General features: G+C 45.2%; 1 protein-coding gene across 2 annotated transcripts in view; it reads left to right on the forward strand.

Annotated features, from left to right (window-relative positions):
• The window catches only part of tnni3k (TNNI3 interacting kinase), a 176613-nt gene that overhangs the window by 40627 nt on the left and 108581 nt on the right, over positions 1-27405 (forward strand). For both annotated transcript variants that reach the window (XM_063064821.1, XM_063064820.1), the window contains 5 exons: positions 9256-9364; positions 10624-10709; positions 17376-17473; positions 19149-19259; positions 20805-20903. In XM_063064821.1, the coding sequence (XP_062920891.1) occupies positions 9256-9364; positions 10624-10709; positions 17376-17473; positions 19149-19259; positions 20805-20903 (503 nt within the window). The remainder of the gene's footprint in view (positions 1-9255; positions 9365-10623; positions 10710-17375; positions 17474-19148; positions 19260-20804; positions 20904-27405) is intronic.

Below are 27405 nucleotides of genomic sequence, written 5' to 3' on the forward strand. Positions count from 1 at the left end.
AGAAAAACAATGGGTACCTTAAGTTTTTTAATATAGGCAAAAATCTTATTTCTAAACAGGCAGACTATTATTTAGATGGGGAGAGAATTCAAAATGCAGAGATGCAAAGAGACTTGGGAGGATACCCTAAAGGTTTGCCTGCAGGTTGAGTTGGTTGTGAAGAAGGTGAGTGCAATGTTGGCATTCATTTCATTTCTAGAGGTGTATAGTATAAGAGCCAGGATGTGATGTTGAGGCTCTATAAGGCACTCATGAGACCACACTTGAAGTATTGTGTGCAGTTTTGGGCTCCTTATTTTAGAAAGAATATACCGACATTGGAGAGGGTTCAGAGAAGATTCACGAGAATGATTCCAGGAATAAAAAGGTTACTGTGTGAGGAACGTCTGGCAGCTCTTGGGCTGTATTCCCTGGAGTTCAGGAGAATGAGGGGAGATCTCATAGAAACATTCTAAATGTTAAAATGCCTGAACAGATTAGATATGGCAAAGTTATTTCCCGTGGTAGGGAATTCTAGGACAAGAGGGCACAACTTCAGGATTGAAGGATGTCCTTTTAGAACTGAGATGCGGAGAAATTACTTTAGTCAGAGGGTGGTAAATCTGTGCAATTTGTTACCATAAGCGGCTGTGGAGGCCAAGTCGTTGGGTGTATTTAAGGCAGAGATAGATAGGTACTTGATTAGCCAGGGCATCAAAGGGTATGGGGTGAAAGCAGGAGAGTGGGGATGACTGGATGAAGTGAATCAGCCCATGATTGAATGGCAGAGCACTCGATGGGCCGAATGGCCTACTTCTGCTCCTATATCTTATGGTCTTATGGTCACTTCTTTTCATATTATATGTCAAAGGTGTGGGTGATGGAATTGATGGCTTTGCGAGCATGTTTGAAGACAATATGAAGATAGATGAGGGGCAGGATGTGTCAAAGAAGCAGAGAGTCTGCAGAAGGACTTAGAATAGAAGAAAGGGCAAAGAAGTGATAGGTGGGAAGCGTATGGTATGGTCATGCACTTGGGTAGAGGATATATAAATGTTGACTATTTTCTAAATGGGAAACAAATTCAGAAATCAGAGGTGCAAAGGGACGTGGGAGCCCTCATGCAGGATTCCCTAAAGGTTAACTTGCAGGTTGAGTCCATGGCAAAGTAGGCAAATGCAATATTAGAATTCATTTTGAAAGGATTAGGATATAAAAGCAAGGAAGTAATGCTGAGGCATCATATAAAGCATCAGTCCAACCACATTGGAGTATTGTTAGCAGTTTTTGGATCATTGGGACCTCTTTTGGCGCAGGCGTGACCTGTACAAAAAGGACGGGTTACACTTGAATCCGAGGGGGATCAATATCCTGGCAGAGAGATTAGCGGGGGCTACTGAGGTGGCTTTAAACTAGAATGGTTGGGGGGTGGGAATCAAATTAAAGAGGCTAGGCGAGAGGAGGTTAGTTCACAACAGGGGGATGGGAACCAGTGCAGAGAGACAGAGGGGTGTAAAGTGAGGGTAGAAGCAAAAAGTAGTAAGGAGAAAAGTAAAAGTGTCAGGCCGACAAATCCAGGGCAAGCATCAAAAAGGGCCACTTTTCAACATAATTGTGTAAGGGCTAAGAGAGTTGTAAAAGAGCGCCTGTAGGCTTTGTGTGTCAATGCCAGGAGCATTCATAACAAGGTGGATGAATTGAAAGTGCAGATTGTTATTAATGATTATGATATAGTTGGGATCACAGAGACATGGCTCCAGGGTGACCAAGGATGGGAGCTCAACGTTCAGGGATATTCAATATTCAGGAGGGAAAGACATGAAAGAAAAGGAGGTGGGGTGGCGTTGCTGGTTAAAGAGGAGATTAATGCAATAGGAAGGAAGGACATAAGCCGGGAAGATATGGAATCGATATGGGTAGAGCTGCATAACACTAAGGGGCCGAAAACGCTGGTGGGAGATGTGTACAGGCCACCTAATAGTAGTAGTGAGGTCGGGGATGGTATTAAACAGGAAATTAGAAATGTGTGCAATAAAGGAACAGCAGTTATAATGGGTGACTTCAATCTACATGTAGATTGGGTGAACCAAATTGGTAAAGGTGCTGAGGAAGAGAATTTCTTGGAATATATGCTGGATGGTTTTTTGAACCAACATGTCGAGGAACCAACTAGAGAGCAGGCCATTCTAGACTGGGTTTTGAGCAATGAGGAAGGGTTAATTAGCAATCTTGTCGTGAGAGGCCCCTTGGGTAAGAGTGACCATAATATGGTGGAATTCTTCATTAAGATGGAGAGTGACATAGTTAATTCAGAAACAAAGGTTCTGAACTTAAAGAGGGGTAACTTTGAAGGTATGAGACGTGAATTAGCTAAGATAGACTGGCAAATGATACTTAAAGGATTGACGGTGGATATGCAATGGCAGGCATTTAAAGATTGCATGGATGAACTACAACAATTGCTCATCCCAGTTTGGCAAAAGAATAAATCAAGGAAGGTAGTGCACCCCTGGCTGACAAGAGAAATTAGGGATAGTATCAATTCCAAAGAAGAAGCATACAAATTAGCCAGAAAAAGTGGCTCACCTGAGGACTGGGAGAAATTCAGAGTTCAACAGAGGAGGACAAAGGGCTTAATTAGGAAGGGGAAAAAAGATTATGAGAGAAAACTGGCAGGGAACATAAAAACGGACTGTAAAAGCTTTTATAGATATGTAAAAAGGAAAAGACTGGTAAAGACAAATGTAGGTCCCCTACAGACAGAAACAGGTGAATTGATTATGGGGAGCAAGGACATGGCAGACCAATTGAATAATTACTTTGGTTCTGTCTTCACTAAGGAGGACATAAATAATCTTCCAGAAATAGTAGGAGACAGAGGGTCCAGTGAGATGGAGGAACTGAGCGAAATACATGTTAGTAGGGAAGTGGTGTTAGGTAAATTGAAGGGATTGAAGGCAGATAAATCCCCAGGGCCAGATGGTCTGCATCTCAGAGTGCTTAAGGAAGTAGCCCAAGAAATAGTGGATGCATTAGTGATAATTTTTCAAAACTTGTTAGATTCTGGACTAGTTCCTGAGGATTGGAGGGTGGCTAATGTAACCCCACTTTTCAAAAAAGGAGGGAGAGAGAAACCGGGGAATTATAGACCGGTTAGCCTAATGTCGGTGGTGGGGAAACTGCTGGAGTCAGTTATCAAGGATGTGATAACAGCACATTTGGAAAGTGGTGAAATCATCGAACAAAGTCAGCATGGATTTGTGAAAGGAAAATCATGTCTGACGAATCTCATAGAATTTTTTGAGGATGTAACTAGTAGAGTGGATAGGGGAGAACCAGTGGATGTGGTATATTTGGATTTTCAAAAGGCTTTTGACAAGGTCCCACACAGGAGATCAGTGTGCAAACTTAAAGCACACGGTATTGGGGGTAAGGTATTGATGTGGATAGAGAACTGGTTAGCAGACAGGAAGCAAAGAGTGGGAATAAACGGGACCTTTTCAGAATGGCAGGCGGTGACTAGTGGGGTACCGCAAGGCTCAATGCTGGGACCCCAGTTGTTTACAATATATATTAATGACTTGGATGAGGGAATTAAATGCAGCATCTCCAAGTTTGCAGATGACACGAAGCTGGGCGGCAGTGTTAGCTGTGAGGAGGATGCTAAGAGGATGCAGGGTGACTTGGATAGTTTGGGTGAGTGGGCAAATTCATGGCAGATGCAATTTAATGTGGATAAATGTGAAGTTATCCACTTTGGTGGCAAAAATAGGAAAACAGATTACTATCTGAATGGTGGCCGATTAGGAAAAGGGGAGGTGCAATGAGACCTGGGTGTCATTATACACCAGTCATTGAAAGTGGGCATGCAGGTACAGCAGGCGGTGAAAAAGGCGAATGATATGCTGGCATTTATAGCAAGAGGATTCGAGTACAGGAGCAGGGAGGTACTACTGCAGTTGTACAAGGCCTTGGTGAGACCACACCTGGAGTATTGTGTGCAGTTTTGGTCCCCTAATCTGAGGAAAGGCATCCTTGCCATAGAGGGAGTACAAAGAAGGTTCACCAGATTGATTCCTGGGATGGCAGGACTTTCATATGAAGAAAGACTGGATGAACTGGGCTTGTACTCATTGGAATTTAGAAGATTGAGGGGGGATCTGATTGAAACGTATAAAATCCTAAAGGGATTGGACAGGCTAGATGCAGGAAGATTGTTCCCGATGTTGGGGAAGTCCAGAACGAGGGGTCACAGTTTGAGGATAAAGTCGAAGTCTTTTAGGACTGAGATTAGGAAAAACTTCTTCACACAGAGAGTGGTGAATCTGTGGAATTCTCTGCCACAGGAAACAGTTGAGGCCAGTTCATTGGCTATATTTAGGAGGGAGTTAGATATGGCCCTTGTGGCTAGGGGGATCAGAGGGTATGGAGGGAAGGCTGGTGCAGGGTTCTGAGTTGGATGATCAGCCATGATCATAATAAATGGCGGTGCAGGCTCGAAGAGCCGAATGGCCTACTCCTGCAGCTATTTTCTATGTTTTCTATGTTTTCTATGTTTTGAGCCTCTTATCTAAAAAGAATCTGCTGGCATGTGGAGGATCCAGAGGAGGTTCACCAGAATGACCTGGGAATGGTAGGGTTAACGTATGAGAAATGTGTGATGTCTCTGTACTCATTGGAGTTTAGAAGAATGAGTGGGGATCTCACTGAAACCTATCAAATGTTCAAAGGCCTAGATAGAGTTGATGTAGAGATGATGTTTCCAATAGTGGGGGAATCTAGGACCAGAGACAGCCTCAAAATAGCCTAAGAATGACTTAATTCTACTCTTACGTCTTATGGGGGAGGGCGGGGTAAAGATGTGTCTCTACCAGTGGAAGTGTAAGGCAGTCCTTCCCTCTGCTAGTCTGCTTGGGCAAGATGTAGCACCTGCTTAGCCCCTTGATCAGGGTCGTGTGAAGCCGTGGAGCAGGTGATGGATGGTTGTATGAGCAGCTGGTGCATATCACAAGTCCTGGTTTTGCAACCACTGACACCAGGCAGACAATCACTGAAGTGTATTGATGATAATGGCTGGGGTCACCCATCTTATAAAGACACTGTCCAGGAGAAGGCAATGGTAAAGCACTTCTGTAGAAAAATTTGCCAAGAACAATCATGGTCAAAAACCATGATCGCCCAGATCATATAACATGGCACCTAATGATAATGATGTCTTGTGGTCCTACAGTTATAGTCATTATTCCTGCAATCCTGATTGAGAATCTACAGAACCTGGCCCTTTATACCTCCCTCTACAAATGGATCCTCGACTTCCTAACTGGAAGACCACAATCTGTGCAGATTGGTAATAACATTTCCTCCTTGCTGGTGATCAATACTGGCACACCTCAGAGGTGTGGGCTTAGCCCACTGCTCTCCTCTCTCTATACCCATAACTGTGTGGCTAGGCACAGTTCTAATGCCATTGATAAATTTGCTTAAGGTACAACCATTGTTTTTGGAAAGCTTCTTTCGCCGTTGTTATTCTGTATTTGATATCTGTGTCGCACCTGCCATCACTTGTTATTAGGCTACCAAGATATCTGAATTTGTTGACTTGTTTGATGTTTGTATTTCCGATCTTAATCAGACATTGTGGGATGTTTGTCTTTCTGGAGATGACCATGCTTTCTGTCTTCTTGATGTTGATTGAAAGGCCTCTGTGATTACTTTCTGCTGCCACTATAGTCAATAGTTCTTGTAGTTTTGCTTCTGAGTCAGCTGTTAGTACGATGTCATCAGCATATGTAATGTTATTTATACTATGGCCTCCAATTGTGAAACCTTTGATGTCTTTGATACTTCTCAAGATATTTTCACTATACAGGTTGAATAAGTTTGGTTGAATAAAAATGACCATATTAACAGACAGAAAGATGAGCACGTACACTAAAAACAGAATACTGCAGTGCTACATTTATTCTATCCTGACTTATGGAAGTGAATGCTGGACCATTTCCCCAGCAATGGAAAAGAGACTAGAAGTAGCTGAATTATGGTTCTACAGGAGAATGTTAAAAATATCATGGACCACACACACATCAAATGAAGAAGTTCTCAGAAGAGCCCAAGCAGTTTGATCACTCATACCAACAATACGAGAAAGACAACTCAGATTCCTCGGACACATCATGCGGAAAGATGAGCTAGAAAAACTCATACTCTCTGGAAAATTGAGGGGAGCAAACCTGGAGGAAGACCTCAGCTTATGTACATCAAAAGCATAGCCAGGTGGCTACACATTGAGGAAATGGAAGTCATCCAAAAAATGAGGGATAGATCTATATGGAAAACCATGGTCACCAACGTCCACATCGGATAGAATGGTGATGGTGGCGTGTGTGTATCGCGAGGCACAATGTCTTAGCAGATTTCGAAAGCTAGTGTTAATTTATCTGCCTATTTCCCACGTGTTCGCTCGATTCGGCTATGCGAACTACACTTACAGCAAACAGTCACTTTTGGACATTAACTATCGATGCACCAACACAGTTTTGGACTATCCATTCAGCTTCCGCCAACTACCTCCGGAGTTAGTAAGGACACCGCAGACCTGCATTCAACTCACTCCGACCAGAAGGGCCCGGTGCCAGCGTCAAGACCGTAAACAAAGACAGGGTAAGTGCGGAGGTTTATGTGTCGGGCTAAAGGCTGATTTATACTTGTGAGTACGGGCTACGCCGTACCCTACGCAAGTGGCCTATGCTGTTGTGAGCATTTATACTTGTGCATTGGTGTGTCTGCGTCGCTCTGCAATTCACTGCCAAAACGTTAGTTGGCGGTGGGGTTTCTATGCCACTGTGTTGAGTTTCTTCCTGTGCTTCAAACAATGGTGATTGAAACTGAGCGTATCATGTTGGAGTTGGAGCTCATAAATGTTGAACAAGAGTTTCTTCTCCCTCAGTTCTGAAATGGCGGAGAAGAAGCAGCAACCGGAAATGCGTAGGTGGGAATGCGATGCTACCAAGTGGACCAATCACAGTTGTTGCGGTCTGCGTCACCACGACACATAGTTACATTTTGGGAGAGGTGCACGTTAGACTACGGCATAGGGTTCGGCATAGAGTACAGCGTAGGATACGCGGCTACGCTGTACCTACGGCGTACATTTGACACAGAAGTATAAGTTGGGCTTCAGGCTAAATCCACACCGGCCAGCGCTACCTAGCATTTTCCTCACCAATGTTCGGTCTCTGACAAACAAGCTGGACAAACTAAAGACTTGGACCCTCACACAAAGGCTTACGGATTGCAATGTCATGTTTTTTACGGAGATGTGGCTAAACAGTGATGTCCCAAACAACATGTGGAACCGGACGGGCGCACGGTCTTCAGGGCTGACAGAGCTGTAACAGCAACAGGTAAAAGTAGAGGAGGTGGTTTATGCATCTACGTGAATCGATCATGGTGTACTAACTCTACCATTGCTGACACTTATTGCTGTGCTGATCTGGAATACCTGATTATTAAGTGCAGACCTTTTTTATCAAGCTCGAGAGTTTACGTGCATTATTGCTGCCGCAGTTTATGTTCCACCGGATGCTAATGCTAAAGTAGCCATGAAAGACCTCAGTGCCGCTATTAGCAAGCTGCAGACATTGGATCCAGATGGAGCCTTTATTGTTGCTGGGGACTTTAATCATTGTAACCTATGTACCGTGCTTCCAAGATTTTACCAAAATGTATCAGGAACCACAAGGAGTAATAAAACCTTAGATCATGTCTACACAAATGTGGCTGACGCTTACAAAGCCACTACTCTTCCCCACCTGGGACAGTCCGACCATCTTTCACTGTTTCTGCTTCCCATGTATAGCCCGGTCATTAAATGTGTGAAACCCACAATGAAGACTATTAAGATCTGGCTGGAGGGTGCTGACTCTGCTCTTCAGCACCAATTCCAGTACACAGACTGGAGTGCATTTGCTGCCCATGTCACCACAGACTCTCAGAGTAACATTGCCTTATATACCAACTCTGTCCTTGAGCACGTCAACAAATGTGTAGATAGACTGACATCACAAAGACAAATAAAAGTTTCTCCCAATCAGAAACCATGAATGAACAGAGAAGTTCACCTCCTGCTCAAAGCCAGAGATTCAGCCTTCAGGTCTGGAAACCAGGAGGCTTACAGCTCAGCCAGGGCCAACCTGAGGAGGCAACTCTCTCAGGCTAAACACATATGCAAATAGAGAATCGAGGAGCATGTCAACTCCTCGGACCCCCGGCGCATGTGGCATGGCATACAGGTCATTACAGACTTCAAACCACCTCGTACTGTGCCTCCTTCCAGCTCTGCTTCCCTCCCTGATGAGCTCAATTACTTCTACGTTCGCTTTGACAGAGAGAACAAGGAGGTCACCCTCAAAGCGGATCTCGCACCTGGTGAACTGCCTCTTTCACTTTCCACCTCTGATGTTTGTGCCACACTGAACAGGGTGAATGTACGGAAGGCAGCTGATCCAGATAGAATACCTGGCCGTGAGCTCAGAGTCTGTGCAGGGCAGTTGGCCGGGGTCTTCACGGACTGTTTTAATCTGTCCCTGGCCCAGGCAACTTCTCACATCCTTATTGATGATGCAAAGATCATTGCCAGAGGCTCAGCAATCTCCTCCCTCACCTCCCACAGTAGCCTGGGGTACATCCTGTCCGGTCCCAGTGATGTATCCAACTTGATGCTTTCCAAAAGCTCCAGCACATCCTCTCCCTTAATATCTACATGCTCAAGCTTTTTAGTCCACTGCAAGTCATCTCTACAATCGCCAAGATCCTTTTCTGTAGTGAATACTAAAGCACTGATTTGGCAGGACATTGTGGGCCAAAAGGCCTGTTAAATGCTGAATTGTTCTGTGTTCTAATATAGGACGGATAAAAGGATCAACTTTATATAAAAACGCTATTTATAAAAAAACAATACCATTAACATTGCAAAATCACTGTTCAATAGATGTCCAATTATCACCTGCTGAATTGGACATCAGATTGGATAATAGTTACAAAGCAAACATTTGTAGGGATTTTCAGAAGGAATAGGGAGTGGAGCTGATTGGAGATTCTTATGGCGAACCAGTGGAAACACGTTGGGCAGAATTATCTCTCGGATCGAGGATTGATGTCCACGCTGCTGGAACAAAGGGGCATGTTAACGATCAGACACAAACAGGAGTCAGTGAGGCATGGGGCATGGGGCGTGGGGAGGATGAGAGCCATTGACCAAGATGTCTTTCCCAACAGATGAGTGGAAGAAGAAAGTGAGTGAATCGTATGCAGTGGCGATTGAGAAGCTGCAGGATGATCAGCGAATTAAGGAGAGTGAACTGGTGGAACTTAAGCATGTCTTCAGGTGAGGAAGAGATGACTGGGATTGTTGAGCAGTTCAGCAGAGGTGTTTGTCCCTACATCACCCTCTGCTCCACCGCCCATTCCTTCCTCCATATATCCTCAACCCTACCTTACACCGACTTATTGACTGGTGACAACCTCAGCCATTCTAGAATCCCTTCCACAGTCCAGCACCTGTTCACCCTCCCTCCCTCTCCTGACCCAACTCCTGCACCCCCACACTCTACATATCTTCAACCTTGCTGCTCATTTCCAACTCCCTCCGTCCCATTCGCACAGTGCCTCCTGCTCCTTACAGCCCCTACACCCCTCCCCATCTCTGTAACCCCACTGGCCCCCTACACAAATCCCCGTTTCTGTAACCCCTTCCGGAACCCTGCACCACTTCCTGTCTCTGTAACCCTCTCAGCCCCTACATTTCTGTCTGGCTCTATAATCCCCTCAGACCCCTACATCCATCCCTCTCTCAGTAAACTCCTCCCTACCCTCTGCCCCTGCTCATCTCTATAATCCCCTCTGTCCTCTACACCGCTCCCTGTCTCTATAACACCCTCTGGCCCCTAAGCCCCTTCCTGTCTCAGACGCCCTTTGCTCCTCTCAGAAGCTGCCTGAACAGTGCCCTGGTGTAGAGGTGGGGTGTGTGGGCCTGATGGGGATTACTGCATTAAAGGTGCTATATAAATGCAAGTTACTGTTGAGAGGGTCACACTTTAACTATGGACCCAATGGACCCCAGAAGGTTATGAGTGTCCCAGTTAAGTCAGTGACAGTGGTCATGTTTGTAGTCCTGGAGTCATTGCCACAAATCAGGCCCTTGAGTTCACTGACCCCATGCTGACCATGAAGCACTCTTCATAATATTGTAAAATTTGATAACTTGATGTCTCATTCAGAGATCCCCATGGTTCTGCCCCAGGCTGTCTGTAGGCTTATATCTGACACAGTCTTTAAACCCACCAGGGCCCTGTTTCCCTCTCTCTTTAAACCCATTGGAATCCTGTCTCCTGCTCCCTTAGGGTCCCAATAGGTTTAATCTCCTGCTCCCTTTAAACCCACCAGGACCTTGCATCCCGCTCCCTTTAAACCCACCGGGACCCTGTTTCCTGCTCCATTTAAACCCATTGGGACCTCGTCACCCACTCTCTTTAAACCCACGGGGGCCCCGGTTTAATGGAGGTGTAAGAGTGGGGGATTTGGACTGGAAAGTGAAAATCACCACCTTTCACAGTTGACACTGGCTTAGTGTCTCTCTCTCTGCAGCTCGGATGAAGCCTTCGGCAAAGTGAACATGAACTATCGGACGGAGAACGGACTCTCCCTACTTCACCTCTGCTGTATCTGTGATGGTGAGTCCCACTCAGCACCACCCCTACCCCTGTGTGGGTGGAGCAGTGCCTGTACAGCCAATACCCAAGTGTTAGCATTCTCACCTCATATGCAGACCACTCTGTGGTTTCACGCACCCCCCCCATCTCTCCCAACACATTCTACAATGTCTACAAAGTCCATCACAGGTAAAGCCCTCCCCACCCCACTGAGCACATCTACATGGAGAGCTGTCACAGACAAGCAGCGTCTATCATCAAGGACCCCACCTCCCAGGTCATGTTCTCTTCTCGCTACTGCCATCAGGAAGGAGGTACAGGAGCCTCAAGGTTCGGAAAGAGTTATTACCCATTAACCAGAGGTCCATGAGCCAGTCCTCATCAGATGATCAGAGGTGGAGAGGGTCGTAAACTTTAAATACCTCAGTATTTCAGAGGACTGTCCTGGGCCCAGCACAAAAGTGTAATTAGGAAGTAAGAACAACAGTGCCTCTACTTCCTTATGAGTTTGCAAAGATTTGGCATGACTTCTTAAACTTTGACAAATTTCCATAGATGTGTACTGAAGAGTATATTGATTGGCCTCTTCATCTCATGTTCTCAATATTTATTGCTTATTTATTTATTTTTTATTATTACTTCAATGGCATTTTTTGTTTCTGTGTATTTACTGTGAAAGCCCGTAGGAAAATGAATCTCAGGGCTGTGCGTGGTCACGTATATATGTACTTTAATAGTAAGTTTACCTACAAGTTTTTGAACTTTGAATGCCGGTGACCAACCAGAGTCTGCCTCCCTCAAAATCTCAAAGTAAATTATCAAAGAGCGTATATGTCACCAAATACAACCCTGAGATCCATTTCCTTGTGGCTATTCATAGTAGAACAAGTGAATGCAATAGAATTAATGAAAAACTACACTCACAAATTTTGACAAACAACCAATGTGCAAAAGAAGACAAGTTGTGCATATACAAAAATAAACAAATAATAATGATAAATAAATCATACTGAGAACATGAGTTGTAGAGCCCTTGACAGTGAATCTATAGATGTGGAATTGAGTGAAGTTATCCACACTGCTTCAGGAGTCTGATGGTTGAAGCACAGACCTATAGGTTGTGGAATCAGTTCAGTGATGTGGTGAGTGAAGTTATCCATGATGGTTCGGGAGCCCGATGGTAGAACCACAGAAACAGGTCATTCCCAGTAATTCCACGCTGACCCTTTTTGTCCATCTACTTTAAAGTAAGTTCAAACTTCAAAGCAGATTTATTATCAAAGTATGTATGTCACCATGTGCTACCCTGAGATTCTTTTTCTTGTGGGCAATCGCCGTAAGTACAAAGAAACACAACAGAATTAATGAAAAATACAAAAAGAAGAATAATAATAAAAATAGTTTAATCTCCACAATCTCTCCTCCTACGTCACGTTATATATGTTATGGGAGGTCTACAAGTTCCTGAAAGAACAGAATCAGAATCAGATTTAATATCACTGACATATGTCATGAAATTTGTTGTTGTTTTGGGGCAGCAGTATCGTTCAATACGTAGCAATTAAAAACTATAAATTACAAAAGCTATATTTTTTAAAAAATTAGATGGGTAGTACAAAAAAGAGGAAAGATAGTGAGGTAGTGTTTGTGGGTTCATTGTCCATTCAGAAATCTGATGGCGGAGGGGAAGAAGCCATTCCTGAAATGTTGAATGTGAGTCTTCAGACCTCTGTACCTCCTCCCTGACGGTAGCAATGAGAGATGGGGCATGTACTGGCTGATGGAGGTCTTTAATGATGGATGTCCCTTCTTGAGGCATGACATCTTGAAGATGTCCTGGATGCTGGGGACGTTGGACATGTACACACTCCCTTGGAAATCAGGTCCGCCCATGCCTCAAGTCCAACTCAACCAGCAATCAAAGAGGACAGCAGAAAGCCAACGAGCCAGAGTCAGATTTAATTTCATACATAATGAAATCTGTTGCTTTGCGGCAGCAGTACATTGCAATGTATAATAATAAAAACTATTAATTACAATAAGCATATAAATTAAATAAGCGATACAAAAAAGAGGGAAATAAATAGTGAGGTATTGTTAACAACAGGAATTCTGCAGATGCTGGAAATTCAAGCAACACACATCAAAGTTGCTGGTGAACGCAGCAGGCCAGGCAGCATCTCTAGGAAGAGGTACAGTCGACGTTTCAGGCCGAGACCCTTCGTCAGGACTAACTGAAGGAAGAGTGAGTAAGGGATTTGAAAGTTGGAGGGGGAGGGGGAGATCCAAAATGATAGGAGAAGACAGGAGGGGGAGAGATGGAGCCAAGAGCTGGACAGGTGATTGGCAAAAGGGATACGAGAGGATCATGGGACAGGAGGTCCGGTAAGAAAGACAAGGGGGGGGGTGACCCAGAGGATGGGCAAGGGGTATATTCAGAGGGAGAAAAAGGAGAGTGAGAGAAAGAATGTGTGTATAAAAATAAGTAACAGATAGGGTACGAGGGGGAGGTGGGGCATTAGCGGAAGTTAGAGAAGTCGATGTTCATGCCATCAGGTTGGAGGCTACCCAGACGGAATATAAGGTGTTGTTCCTCCAACCTGAGTGTGGCTTCATCTTTACAGTAGAGGAGGCCGTGGATAGACATGTCAGAATGGGAATGGAATGTGGAATTAAAATGTGTGGCCACTGGGAGATCCTGCTTTCTCTGGCGGACAGAGCGTAGATGTTCAACAAAGCAGTCTCCCAGTCTACGTCGGGTCTCGCCAATATATAAAAGGCCACATCGGGAGTACCGGACGCAGTATATCACCCCAGCCGACTCACAGGTGAAGTATTGCCTCACCTGGAAGGACTGTTTGGGGCCCTGAATGGTGGTAAGGGAGGAAGTGTAAGGGCATGTGTAGCACTTGTTCCGCTTACATGGATAAGTGCCAGGAGGGAGATCAGTGGGGAGGGATGGGGGGGACGAATGGACAAGGGAGTTGCATAGGGAGCGACCCCTGCGGAATGCAGGGGGGGGGAGGGAAAGATGTGCTTAGTGGTGGGATCCCGTTGGAGGTGGCGGAAGGCTTAGTGGTGGGATCCCGTTGGAGGTGGCGGAAGGCTTAGTGGTGGGATCCCGTTGGAGGTGGCGGAAGGCTTACTGGTGAGATCCCGTTGGAGGTGGTGGAAGGCTTAGTGGTGAGATCCCGTTGGAGGTGGCGGAAGGCTTAGTGGTGAGATCCCGTTGGAGGTGGCGGAAGGCTTAGAGGTGGGATCCCGTTGGAGGTGGCGGAAGGCTTAGTGGTGAGATCCCGCCACTAAGCACATTTTTCCCTCCCCCCCCCCCCGCATTCCGCAGGGATCACTCCCTACGCAACTCCCTTGTCCATTCGTCCCCCCCATCCCTCCCCACTGATCTCCCTCCTGGCACTTATCCGTGTAAGCAGAACAAGTGCTACACATGCCCTTACACTTCCTCCCTTACCACCATTCAGGGCCCCAAACATTCCTTCCAGGTGAGGCAACACTTCACCTGTGAGTCGGCTGGGGTGATATACTGCGTCCGGTGCTCCCGATGTGGCCTTTTATATATTGGCGAGACCCGACGCAGACTGGGAGACCGCTTTACTGAACATCTACGCTCTGTCCGCCAGAGAAAGCAGGATCTCCCAGTGGCCACACATTTTAATTCCACATCCCATTCCCATTCTGACGTGTCTATCCACGGCCTCCTCTACTGTAAAGATGAAGCCACACTCAGGTTGGAGGAACAACACCTTATATTCCGTCTGGGTAGCCTCCAACCTGATGGCATGAACATCGACTTCTCTAACTTCTGCTAATGCCCCACCTCCCCCTCGTACCCCATCTGTTACTTATTTTTATACACACATTCTTTCTCTCACTCTCCTTTTTCTCCCTCTGTCCCTCTGAATATACCCCTTGCCCATCCTCTGGTTCCCCCTCCCCACCTCCTTGTCTTTCTTCCCGGACCTCCTGTCCCACGATCCTCTCGTATCCCTTTTGCCAATCACCTGTCCAGCTCTTGGCTCCATCCCTCCCCCTCCTGTCTTCTCCTATCATTTTGGATCTCCCCCTCCCCCTCCAACTTTCAAATCCCTTACTCACTCTTCCTTCAGTTAGTCCTGACGAAGGGTCTCGGCCTGAAACGTCGACTGCACCGCTTCCTAGAGATGCTGCCTGGCCTGCTGCGTTCACCAGCAACTTTTAAGTGAGGTATTGTTCATTGGTTCATTGTCCATTCAGAAATCTGATGGTGGGGGGGACGAAGCTGTTCCTGAAATGTTGAGTGTGTCTCTTCAGGCTCCCGTACCACCACCTTGATGCTGGCAACGAGAAGCGGGCAAATACTGGTCCTTGATGCCTTTTTGAGGCATCGCCTTTTGAAGGTGTCCACGATGCTGGGAAAACTCGAACCCATGATGGAGCTGGTTGAGTACAATCTTCTGCAGCTGTTAATGATCCTGTGCAGTGGCCCCTCCATACCAGACGGTGATGCAACCAGTTAGAATGCTCTCCATGGTACATCTGAAGAAATTTGCAAGTGTCTTTGGTGACATACAAATCGTCGAAGAATCTACCATGTTTTACCATATTTTATTGTAAAAGAATTTACCCAGTAATCAAACAGAAATAAAGACACAGACCTTGGTATATGGTTAAGCCACAGGGAGCTGTTGCCTTACCATTTTGTCAACTTCAGGTTACATCTAAAATTTATACAGTAAAGTTTGGGCAATAGCCAACAGCTAAACATACTTATTGAACGAATTCAAGAAGCACTTGTTAGATATCAGCCAGTTGACAAATGTCTCTGTGCGGTGCACAACATTAGAACTGCATGTCCACATTCACTTCCCCTATTAGCCAGACAAAGACCGCCAATACCTCATTATTGGCATGGCCTATTGTTAGCTGGCACACGCAAGACAGAGTCTGTGTCTTATCCTGTCACTCTCATGACCCAAATCTTGGGTAATGCTTAGCTAGTCAAGCTTGACAACAAAAGTTAATTCAAAATTTAATTTTTCCCACACCAGTTCTCCTCATACTCCTAAGGAAATATAGCTGCTGTCATACCTTCTTTGTAATGGCATCCCAGTTGAGTCCCCAGGGTAGACCCTCAGAGATGTTGGCACCCAGGAACTTGAAATCGCTCACCCTTTTCACTGCTGATCCTTCACCAGAGTGGTGTGTGTTCCTTCAACTTCCCCTTCCTGAAGTCCACTATCAACCCCTTGGTCTTCCTGACACAAGACTTGAAGGAAGTAAGACAATAGACAATAGGTGCAGGAGTAGGCCATTCGGCCCTTTGAGCCAGCACCGCCATTCACTGTGATTATGGCTGATCATCCACAATCAGTACCCCGTTCCTGCCTTCTCCCCATATCCATTGACTCTGTTATCATTAAGAGCTCTATCTAACTCTTTCTTGAAAGCATGCAGAGAATTGGCCTCCACTGCCTTCTAGGCAGAGCATTCCACAGATCCACAACCCTCTGTGTGAAAAAGTTTTTCCTCAACTCCGTTATAAATGGCCTACCCCTTATTCTCAAATTGTGGCCTCTGGTTCTGGACTCCCCCAATATCTGGAACATGTTTCCTGCCTCTAGCGTGTCTAATCCCTTAATAATCTTATATGTTTCAATCATATTCCCTCCCATTCTTCTAAATTCCAGTGTGTACAAGCCAAGTCGCTCCAATCTTTCAACATATGACAGTCCCGCCATCTCGGGAATTAATCTCGTGAACCTCCACTGCACTCCCTCAATGGCAAGAATGTCCTTCCTCAAATTTGGAGACCAAAACTGCACACAATATTCCAGGTGTGGTCTTACCAGGGCCCTGTACAACTGCAGAAGGACCTCTTTGCTCCTATACTCAACTCCCTTGTTATGAAAGCCCACATGCCATTAGCTTTCTTCACTGCCTGCTGTACCTGTATGCTTACTTTCAGTGACTGATGAACAAGGACACCAAGAACTCATTGTACTTCCCCTTTTCCTAACTTGACACCATTCAGATAGTAATCTGCCTTCTTGTTCTTGCCACCAAAGTGGATAACCTCACATTTATCCACATTAAACTGCATCTGCCATGCATCTGCTCACTCACCCAACCTGTCCAAGTCATCCTGCATTATCTCAACATCCTCCGCACATTTCACACTGCCACCCAGCTTTTGTGTCATCTGCAAATTTGCTAATGTTACTTTTAATCTTTGTCTTACTTGATTATACTGGCAGAAGTCCATTCAGTCCACTGGGGAGGTTCTGGCTCTGTGAGAGGTCTCTCCATCCACCCCACTCCCACATGCTCTTCCCTACAGCCCTGCACACAAGAGCAGAGGAAAAAGGAGCAATAAGTGGTCACTCAGCCCTTCAAGTTTGTCCCACCAATCGTAGCGTCATGTAGTCACAGAGCACAGGAAAAGGCTTTTCAGCCCAACTGGACTGTGCTGAACAAGATCCATTTTGGATGCATTTGGCCCATATCCCTCTAAATCTTTCCTATCCATGTCACTGTCTCAGAACCTTGTAAATGTTGTTAATGTACCTGCCTTGACCATTTTCTCTGGCAGCTTGTCCCCTGCACAAACCACCCTCTGGTTCCCTCCCTTCTAATTTTCAAGCTCAGGATTAGACCTGGGTGTTCGGTGTTCATGCTGTCGTTTGTTAACAGGGAACAAGGCACACGTGAGGACCTTGATGCTGAAAGGTCTCCGCCCCTCCCGGCTCACCAGGAATGGATTCACCGCTTTGCACCTGGCTGCGTACAAGGTGAGTGTGATGGGTTCCTCCCCATTACAGTGGGGCTGCAGCGTCTCCACACAGGGCTGCTGCGTCCTGGCTCCAGAGACCTCCGGTTCAAGATGTAAGATTGCTCATTGTACATAGAATGCAGAACAGGCCCTTCAGCCCACCATGTTGTGCTGGCCAGAATTATTATTCAGGATTATTATTACTGACAAATCTGAAATTTGTTGTTTTGCAGCAGCAGTAAATTACTATAAGTTGCAATAAGAAATGCAAAAACTATTTATGCAGAAAGAGAGCATAAAATGGTGAGGTAGTGTTCATGGGTTCATTGTCCATTCAGAAACCTGATGGCAGAAGGGAAGAAGGTGTTTTCTGAATCACCTCAAGCTCCCGCACCACCTCCATAGTGGTCGGAATGAGAAGAGGAAGCATGAATTGAATGATGGGGGCCTTGTCTTTAATGGTGGATGCCACCTTTTGAAGATGTCCTCGGTGGTGTGGTGGAGAACCCCCAGGATAGAGTTGGCTGAGTTTACAACTTCCTGCAGCTTTTTCTGATCCTGTGCACTGGCTCCGCCATACCAGATGATGATGCAACCAGTTAGAATGCTCTCCACGGAATCTCTGTAGAAATTTGCTAGTCTTTCTTATTAAGTTCTGCGGAGGCCAAGTCATAGGGTGTATTTAAAGCGGAGGTTGATAGGTTCTTGATTTGTCTGGGTATCAAAGGTGACTGGGAGAAGGCAGGAGAATGGGGTTGGGAGGGATGATAAATCAGCCACGATGCAATGGTGAAGTGGACTTGATGGGCCGAATGGCCTAATTCTGCTTCTATCTGTAATTGTATTATGGTCTAAGTGATTTATTTTTGAACAAAAGGTTGTGTCTCCAGGGCAGAGATCTGTGAAAAGTGTACTCTGTGGGCTGGGGCCACAGTCAGTGAGGTAGCAGAGTGAGGTGGTGATTTAAACCATGTCCCATCTATTCCACACCGTGATCAGTAAAGTGTCCTGTGTAACAACAGCAGCAAACTGTTACAACCCACTAATCAATGAGACTAATTGGGTTAATTACATCCTGACAGATGTTCTGGTACAGAGGGACATCCTTCACTGATTTCTTAAACACTGTAAATATATTAACAATTACCCAGTCTCACTTTGTGACTCATTAATGGTTGTAATGAGTAGCCAGTGTTTCCCAGATGGGAATGCCTTCTGTGATAGAGGTCTCCTTCAAAGGTGGGGAGGGTTGTGCCTATGGTGACACCAGAGTGGTGTGTGCTCTTCCATGTGGCACCAGTGTGGGTTGTGGTGTGTGTGTGTGTCTGTCTGTCTCCCTGTCTCCGTGTGTGCATGTGTGTGAGAGTCTGCCTGTCTCAAGGTCTCATTGTGTGTGTGCATGTATGTGTCTGTCTCCATCTTAGTGTGTATGTATGTGTCTGTCTCCGTCTTAGTGTGTGAGTCTGTCTGTCTCCCTGTCATGGTGAGTGTGTGTGTGTGTGTCTGTCTGTCTCCCTGTCATGGTGAGTGTGTGTATGTGTCTGTCTCCATCTTAGTGTGTATGTATCTGTCTGTCTCCCTGTCATGATGAGTGTGTGTGTGTGTCTCCCTGTCATGGTGAGTGTGTCTGTCTGTCTGTCTGTCTCCATGGGTACAGGGCTCCATTGGTGATGGCCTCTGGCTCTCGTCCACAGGCAAGCTCTGACCTGGTGACTGCTCTCCTCCACGGTGGTGCTGACATTCAGCAGGTGGGCTACGGAGCACTCACTGCTCTGCACATCGCCACCATCGCCGGTCACAGTGAGGTAAGGGCCTTCCGACTCCATCTGGGCCATTCAATATTTGATGGGTTTCAATGAGATCCCCACTCATTCTTCTAAACTCTATTGAATACAGGCCCACAGCTTGCAAATGCTCCTCATACATTAACCCTTTCATTACCGGGAGCATTCTCATGAACTTCCTCTGGACCCTCTCCAATGCTAGCACATCTTTTCTTCAATAAGAGGTCCAAAACAATATTCCAAGTATGGTCTGACCAATGTCTTATGAAGCTTCAGCATGACATCCTTGCTTTTATATTCTAGTCCTCTTGAAATGAATGCTAACATTGCATTTGCCTTCCTTACCACCGACTCAGCCTGCAAGTTAACCTTTAGTGAATCCTGCACGAGGACTGCCAAGTTCCTTTGCACCTCTGATTTCTGAGTTTTCTCCATTTAGAAAATAGTCCATGTATTTATTCCTTCAATGAAAGTGCACGACCGTACACTTCTCTATACTGTATTTCATGTGCCTCTTCTTTTCCCGTTCTCCTATTGACAAAGTCCTACTGCAGACTCCCTGCTCCCTCAGCACTACCTGCCCCTCCAGCTACCTTCGTATCATCCACAGTATCTGAAGTAAACTAGCTTTATTACAGATTATCTTTATTTGTCACACGTACATGCAGTGAGCTGTGCAGTTTGCATCAACAACCAGCACAGTCGAAGATGTACTGGGGCAGCCTGCAAGTGTCTCCATGCTTACTAACCCTAACCTTTGGAATGTGGGAGTAAACCAGAATACCCGGAGGAAACCCACGTGGTCATGGGGAGAACATGCAAACTGCTTAAGGCTGATTTATACTTCTGCGTCAACTCGACGCCGTAGGTACGGCATCACCGCAAACCCAACGCAGTGCCTACGCGGATCCCTACGCCGTAGCCTGACATGCACCTCTTCCAAAATGTAACACCGCGTCGCGGCAACGCAGACCACAACGACTGTGACTGGTCTGCTTGGTAGCATCGCATTTCCTCCTACGCTGCAATAGCTTCCCATTGGGTGACTGAAAGACAGGGAAGGAACTCTGGCTGCAATGCTTTCCATAAAGCTTTACAGACCTCTGAAATTATGGAGGACACATTTCGCTTTTACGAAAAAAAGATGCTCACTTTAAACTTGTTTACCCCGAGAAAGACTACCACGACCACGAAGCCTTACACGGGCAGGTGTGTGAGCATGTGCGACATGCCCGAATTGTAGAGCGACGCAGACACACCAACACACAAGTATAAATGCTGACAATGCACGTAGGCCACTTACGTAGGTTACGGCGTCGAGTTGACGCACAAGTATAAATCAGCCTTTACAGTCAGTTAACAGAAATTGAACCTCAACCTGTGATCACTGGAGCTGTAAATCATTACGTTAACCGCTATACTACTGTGCCACTGTTTGACCCTTGAACAAGGAGACAGTGACCAGGAAAGACCCCCCCCCCACCTCCAGCACCTGCCCCCCCACCCCTTTACGGACACCGCCCCACACCCCCTCGCCTTCTAATCATGTTTGGTTGCTCTCTGCAGACTGTTGATATCCTCCTCCAACACGGTGCTTTTGTCAATGTGCAAGATGCCGTCTTCTTCACTCCTCTGCACATCGCCGCTTACTTCGGCCACGAGCAGGTATCCCTGCAGCTTCCACGGGTAAAGGCACCATTGGCATAGACAGAACGGGCAGACAGTTTCCTCTCCCCAGTGTGGGAATGTATAACACTGACAGCCTGCATTTAAGGGGAGAGAGGGGGTAACTTCAAAGGAGGTGTGTGGGATCAGTTTTTTTTTACACAGTGAAAAATGCAGTGCCTCGGTTGCTGGTGAAAGCTAACACAAAAAGTAGATCTGGCCCAGTAATTTCTGGGTAAAGACCTCCCACTAACTGAGCACATCTACATGAAATGCTGTCAAAGGAGAACAGCATCCATCATCAGGGACCTCCACCACCCAGGACATGCTGCTGCCATCTGGAAGACAATACAAGAGCCTCAGGACTCTCACCACCAGATTTAGGAACAGTTACTACACCTCAGCCATGGTGACATACAGTGCTTATAAAAAGTATTCACCCCTCCCCTTGGAAGTTTACATGTTTTATTGTTTTACAACATTAAATCCACTGTGATTCAATTTTTTTGATGCTGATCAACAGAGAAGACGCTTGTGTCAAAGTGAAAAATTTCTACAAATTGGTCTAAATTTATCACAATTACTAAACATAATCTGATTACATAATTACTTAACCCCTTCAAGTCAGTATTTAGTAGATGTACCTTTGGCAGCAATCATAGCCTTGAGTCTGTGTGGACAGATCTCTATCAGCTTTGCACATCTGGACACTGCAATTTTTCCCCATTCTTCTTTACAAGACTGTTCAAGCTCGGTCAGATTACATAGGGATCATGGGTGAACAGCCCTTTTCAAGTCCAGCCACAAATTCTCAATTGGATTAGGGTCTGGACTCTGACTTGGCCTCTCCAGGACATTAACCTTGTTGTTTTTAAGCCATGTCTGTGTATCTTTGGCTTTATGCTTGGGGTCATTGTCTTACTGGAAAACCAATCTTCTCCCAAGTCGCAGTTCCCTTACAGACTGCATTACATTTTCCTCCAGGATTTCCCTGTATTTTGCTGCATTCATTTTACTCTCTACCTTCACAAGCCTTCCAGGGCCTGCTGCAGTGAGGCATCCCCACAGCATGATGCAGCCACATCCATGCTTCATGGTAGGGATGGTGTGTTTTTGATGATGTGCAGTGTTTTGTCTTGTGGCCAAAAATTTTACCTGACCTCCCTGATTTGCAATTCTTGTAACGAACTGAAGGACTTCATAAAGTACATCTTGCCGACTGTTTGTGTGAAAAGACCTTAAACTTGCTAGAACTGAGGATGAATCTGAACATATCAATGCTTTGGCTTGTCTGGCTTTCTGCACCCATTGCAACGCAACCAACACTGCCAGCATCTCCACTGTAAACACCCCTAACTTATTAGATGTTCTTCTGCTGATTCCAATTTCTTTTGCTGGTATTACCACCCCAAACCCTGTCACTCCTGTTTCAGGTTCCTTCGCACCATCCGTATAAATGTGAGTATAATCACTATACTTTTCCATCACATGACAGTTAAATGCATTTACCAAATCTGTTTTATATCTTTCTTTCCTTTTTACCTCTAACAAATGCCAGTCTATGTCAGGCCATACAAGCTTCCATGGTTGCACTGGGTTTTGAGCAATGAGGAAGGGTTAATTAGCGATCTTGTTGTGAGAGGCCCCTTGGGTAAGAGTGACCATAATATGGTGGAATTCTTCATTAATATGGAGAGTGACATAGTTAATTCAGAAACAAAGGTTCTGAACTTAAAGAAGGGGAACTTTGAAGGTATGAGACGTGAATTAGCTAAGATAGACTGGCAAATGACACTTAAAGGATTGACGGTGGATATGCAATGGCAAGCATTTATAGGTTGCATGGATGAACTACAACAATTGTTCATCCCAGTTTGGCAAAAGAATAAATCAAGGAAGGTAGTGCACCCGTGGCTGACAAGAGAAATTAGGGATAGTATCAATTCCAAAGAAGTAGCATACAAATTAGCCAGAGAAAGTGGCTCACCTGAGGACTGGGAGAAATTCAGAGTTCAGCAGGGGAGGACAAAGGGCTTAATTAGGAAGGGGAAAAAAGATTATGAGAGAAAACTGGCAGAGAACATAAAAACGGACTGTAAAAGCTTTTATAGATATGTAAAAAGGAAAAGACTGGTAAAGACAAATGTAGGTCCCCTGCAGACAGAAACAGGTGAATTGATTATGGGGAGCAAGGACATGGCAGACCAATTGAATAATTACTTTGGTTCTGTCTTCACTAAGGAGGACATAAATAATCTTCCAGAAATAGTAAGGGACAGAGGGTCCAGTGAGATGGAGGAACTGAGTGAAATACATGTTAGTAGGGAAGTGGTGTTAGGTAAATTGAAGGGATTGAAGGCAGATAAATCCCCAGGGCCAGATGGTCTGCATCCTAGAGTGCTTAAGGAAGTAGCCCAAGAAATAGTGGATGCATTAGTGATAATTTTTCAAAACTCGTTAGATTCTGGACTAGTTCCTGAGGATTGGAGGGTGGCTAATGTAACCCCAATTTTTAAAAAAGGAGGGAGAGAGAAACCGGGGAATTATAGACCGGTTAGCCTAACGTCGGTGGTGGGGAAACTGCTGGAGTCAGTTATCAAGGATGTGATAACAGCACATTTGGAAAGCGGAGAAATGATCGGACAAAGTCAGCATGGATTTGTGAAAGGAAAATCATGTCTGACGAATCTCATAGAATTTTTTGAGGATGTAACTAGTAGAGTGGATAGGGGAAAACCAGTGGATGTGGTATATTTGGATTTTCAAAAGGCTTTTGACAAGGTCCCACACAGGAGATTAGTGTGCAAACTTAAAGCACACGGTATTGGGGGTAAGGTATTGGTGTGGGTGGAGAATTGGTTAGCAGACAGGAAGCAAAGAGTGGGAATAAACGGGACCTTTTCAGAATGGCAGGCGGTGACTAGTGGGGTACCGCAAGGCTCAGTGCTGGGACCCCAGTTGTTTACAATATATATTAATGACTTGGATGAGGGAATTAAATGCAGCATCTCCAAGTTTGCGGATGACACGAAGCTGGGCGGCAGTGTTAGCAGTGAGGAGGATGCTAAGAGGATGCAGGGTGACTTGGATAGGTTGGGTGAGTGGGCAAACTCATGGCAGATGCAATTTAATGTGGATAAATGTGAAGTTATCCACTTTGGTGGCAAAAATAGGAAAACAGATTATTATCTGAATGGTGGCCGATTAGGAAAAGGGGAGGTGCAACGAGACCTGGGTGTCATTATACACCAGTCATTGAAAGTGGGCATGCAGGTACAGCAGGCGGTGAAAAAGGCGAATGGTATGCTGGCATTTATAGCGAGAGGATTCGAGTACAGGAGCAGGGAGGTACTACTGCAGTTGTACAAGGCCTTGGTGAGACCACACCTGGAGTATTGTGTGCAGTTTTGGTCCCCTAATCTGAGGAAAGACATCTTTGCCATAGAGGGAGTACAAAGAAGGTTCACCAGATTGATTCCTGGGATGGCAGGACTTTCATATGAAGAAAGACTGGATGAACTGGGCTTGTACTCGTTGGAATTTAGAAGATTGGGGGGGGATCTGATTGAAACGTATAAGATCCTAAAGGGATTGGACAGGCTAGATGCAGGAAGATTGTTCCCGATGTAGGGGAAGTCCAGAACGAGGGGTCACAGTTTGAGGATAGAGGGGAAGCCTTTTAGGACCGAGATTAGGAAAAACTTCTTCACACAGAGAGTGGTGAATCTGTGGAATTCTCTGCCACAGGAAACTGTTGAGGCCAGTTCATTGGCTATGTTTAAGAGGGAGTTAGATATGGCCCTTGTGGCTACAGGGATCAGGGGGTATGGAGGGAAGGCTGGGGCGGGGTTCTGAGTTGGATGATCAGCCATGATCATAATAAATGGCGGTGCAGGCTCAAAGGGCCGAATGGCCTACTCCTGCACCTATTTTCTATGTTTCTATGTTTCCACATCATATCATAGGCTTTTTCAATGTCAAAGAACACTGCCACTACTGACTCTCTATTTGCCTGGGCCTTCCTTATTTCAGTCTCTAACATAATCACGAAGTCCATGGAATTCCTTCCCTTTCTAAAACCACTCTGATAACTTGCCAGCATTCCCCTCTTCTCAAGCTCATATGATAACCTTTCTGTTATCATCCTTTCCATTATCTTACATATACTTGATGTTAATGCAATTGGTCTGTAGCTAGTGGGTTTTGACAGATCCTTGCCAGGCTTCCTTATTGGAATTACTACTGCTTCTTTCCATGTACTTGGTAATATTCCCTCCTCCCACACTCTGTTATAAAAATGCAGCAACTTCAAGAGCGCTCCTTCTCCTAGATTTTTTAGCATCACAGAGCATATCAGATCTTTCCCTGGGGAGGTTGGTCTCGATCTCTTTATTGCTCTCACCATTTCTGCTAATGTAAATGGATCATCAATCATATCATCTGTTCCTTCCCTCCTGCTTAACACACCTGGGTGTTGGCTCATTATTCTTTCCCTTCTTCTTCTCCCTTCTTCAGACAAATTTTCTGAACTGTGTATCAGTACAAATGACTTGGCCATGACCTCAGCCTTATCCCTACTGGAGACTGCAGTTTCCTCCTCAGATATCATTACTGGATATTCCCATTCCCTTCTATCTCCTCCCATCCTCTTAATCATTCCCCATATCTCTCCCACAGGTGTTGTTCTTCCTACCTTGTCGCAAAAACTCCTCCAACTTGCCCTTTTAGCTTGACGTATAGTTCTTCTCACCACTGCCTGTACTTTCTTATATTGAACCGAATGCTGCATATTATGGGTTCTTTTAACTAGCCTGAATGCTCTATTTCTGTTTTTTACAGCCTGACAACATTCCTCTGTCCACCATGGTACCAGTTTTCTATTCATCCTATTTTTACTCCTCGGTATAGATCCTTCTGCTGCCATGATAATTGCTGAAGTCACCTGACTGTTTAATTCATCTACATTTCCAGAAATATCAATCTTTGTCAACCCTTCTTCACTCAACTTCTGGAACTTACCCCAATCAGCTTTTCCAAACACCCACTTTGGGGTTCCGCCACCTGGTCTTACTTCAACTCTTTCACCCATTGAACACAAAACTGGGTAGTGATCACTGCCTACTGTTGAAGCAGTCCAAACTCCCCAGTTACTAATGCCAGCCAAGGTATTAGACACTAACGTAATATCTAACACTGACTCAGTTCCTGTTGTTATATCTATCCTTGTGCCGCTACCATCATTCATACACACCAAATCCCTTTCTTCCATCAAATCTTCAATTACCTTTCCATTTGGATCTGTAATCTGATCCCCCATATTGTGCTATGAGCATTGAAATCTGCACACCACACTACTTTATGTCTGTTTTGTCCTTGTATCTTTAATAGGCTGTCCAAATCCAACCTTTTACATGGATTGTAGTAGTTAATTATAACCACTCCCTTCCCTCTCTCCCACACTTCCACCACTATGTATTCCTGATCATCTCCTTTCTCCAGTACCCTATATGGTATACCTTGCTTGATTAACATAGCACAACCCCCTCCTCCCCCTAGATTTCTATCTTTCCTTATCATTGTATACCCATATACCACAAAGTCTAAAGTTGGTTCCAACCAAGTTGCCTGAATACACACTACATCCGGTTTTACAACCATTTCTTTAATAAAGTGCTTGAATTCCTGGCTATTGGCCAGTAAGCTCCTTGCATTCCATTGTAAAAGAATCACCATAATTAGTATTAACCAACACATGACACTTCCTGGCTTGACTGATTACTGAGGTTCTCCCTCACTTCCTCCCATGTCAGTCCTACTAACCCTAAATGGTTTACTGCTGCTTTTACCACCAGCTGAATTTTGTCACTTTTTGACTTTACCTCAGCCGTACTATTAATCACTCCTGCAATGAATGTTTCTAGAGCCTTTTTGTCTACATAAATCCTGTCATTAGTTCTTTGTTGCATCTCTCATATCCCTATTGCTCCCTGTTCATTAGGAGCATTATTCTGTTCTCTTGACATTCTTACAGCTTCTGCATAAGTGATCTTTCTTTTCACTCTTATTTCTTGAATTTTAGTCTCCCGTCTGACAACCTCACACCCACTATATGCAACATTATGAGCTCCTCCACAATTACAGCATTTTGGTTGAACTCCTGTTCCACACTTTCCATATTCATGATCACCCCCACATCTAGCACATCTCCTCTGCCTTTTACAGTTTTTAGCCATGTGTCCAAACCTTTGACAATTATAGCACCTCAATGGCTTTGGCACATACACCCTTACTGGGTAACTCATGAAACCCAGGAACACCTTCCTTGGCACTCTTTCTTCTTCAAATTCAATCAATACAGATTCACTTTCCTTTTTCACTCCCTCCTTTGTTGTTTTCAGTCTTTGAACATTCATTACTTTCCCTCCTTTGATATTCCTCTTTATCTCCTCCATATTTATACTCATTGGTATCCCCGTGATCACACCTTTACAACCACTGTTGT

Source organism: Mobula hypostoma, chromosome 12, assembly GCF_963921235.1.
Source record: "Mobula hypostoma chromosome 12, sMobHyp1.1, whole genome shotgun sequence".
NCBI classification, from domain to species: domain Eukaryota; kingdom Metazoa; phylum Chordata; class Chondrichthyes; order Myliobatiformes; family Myliobatidae; genus Mobula; species Mobula hypostoma.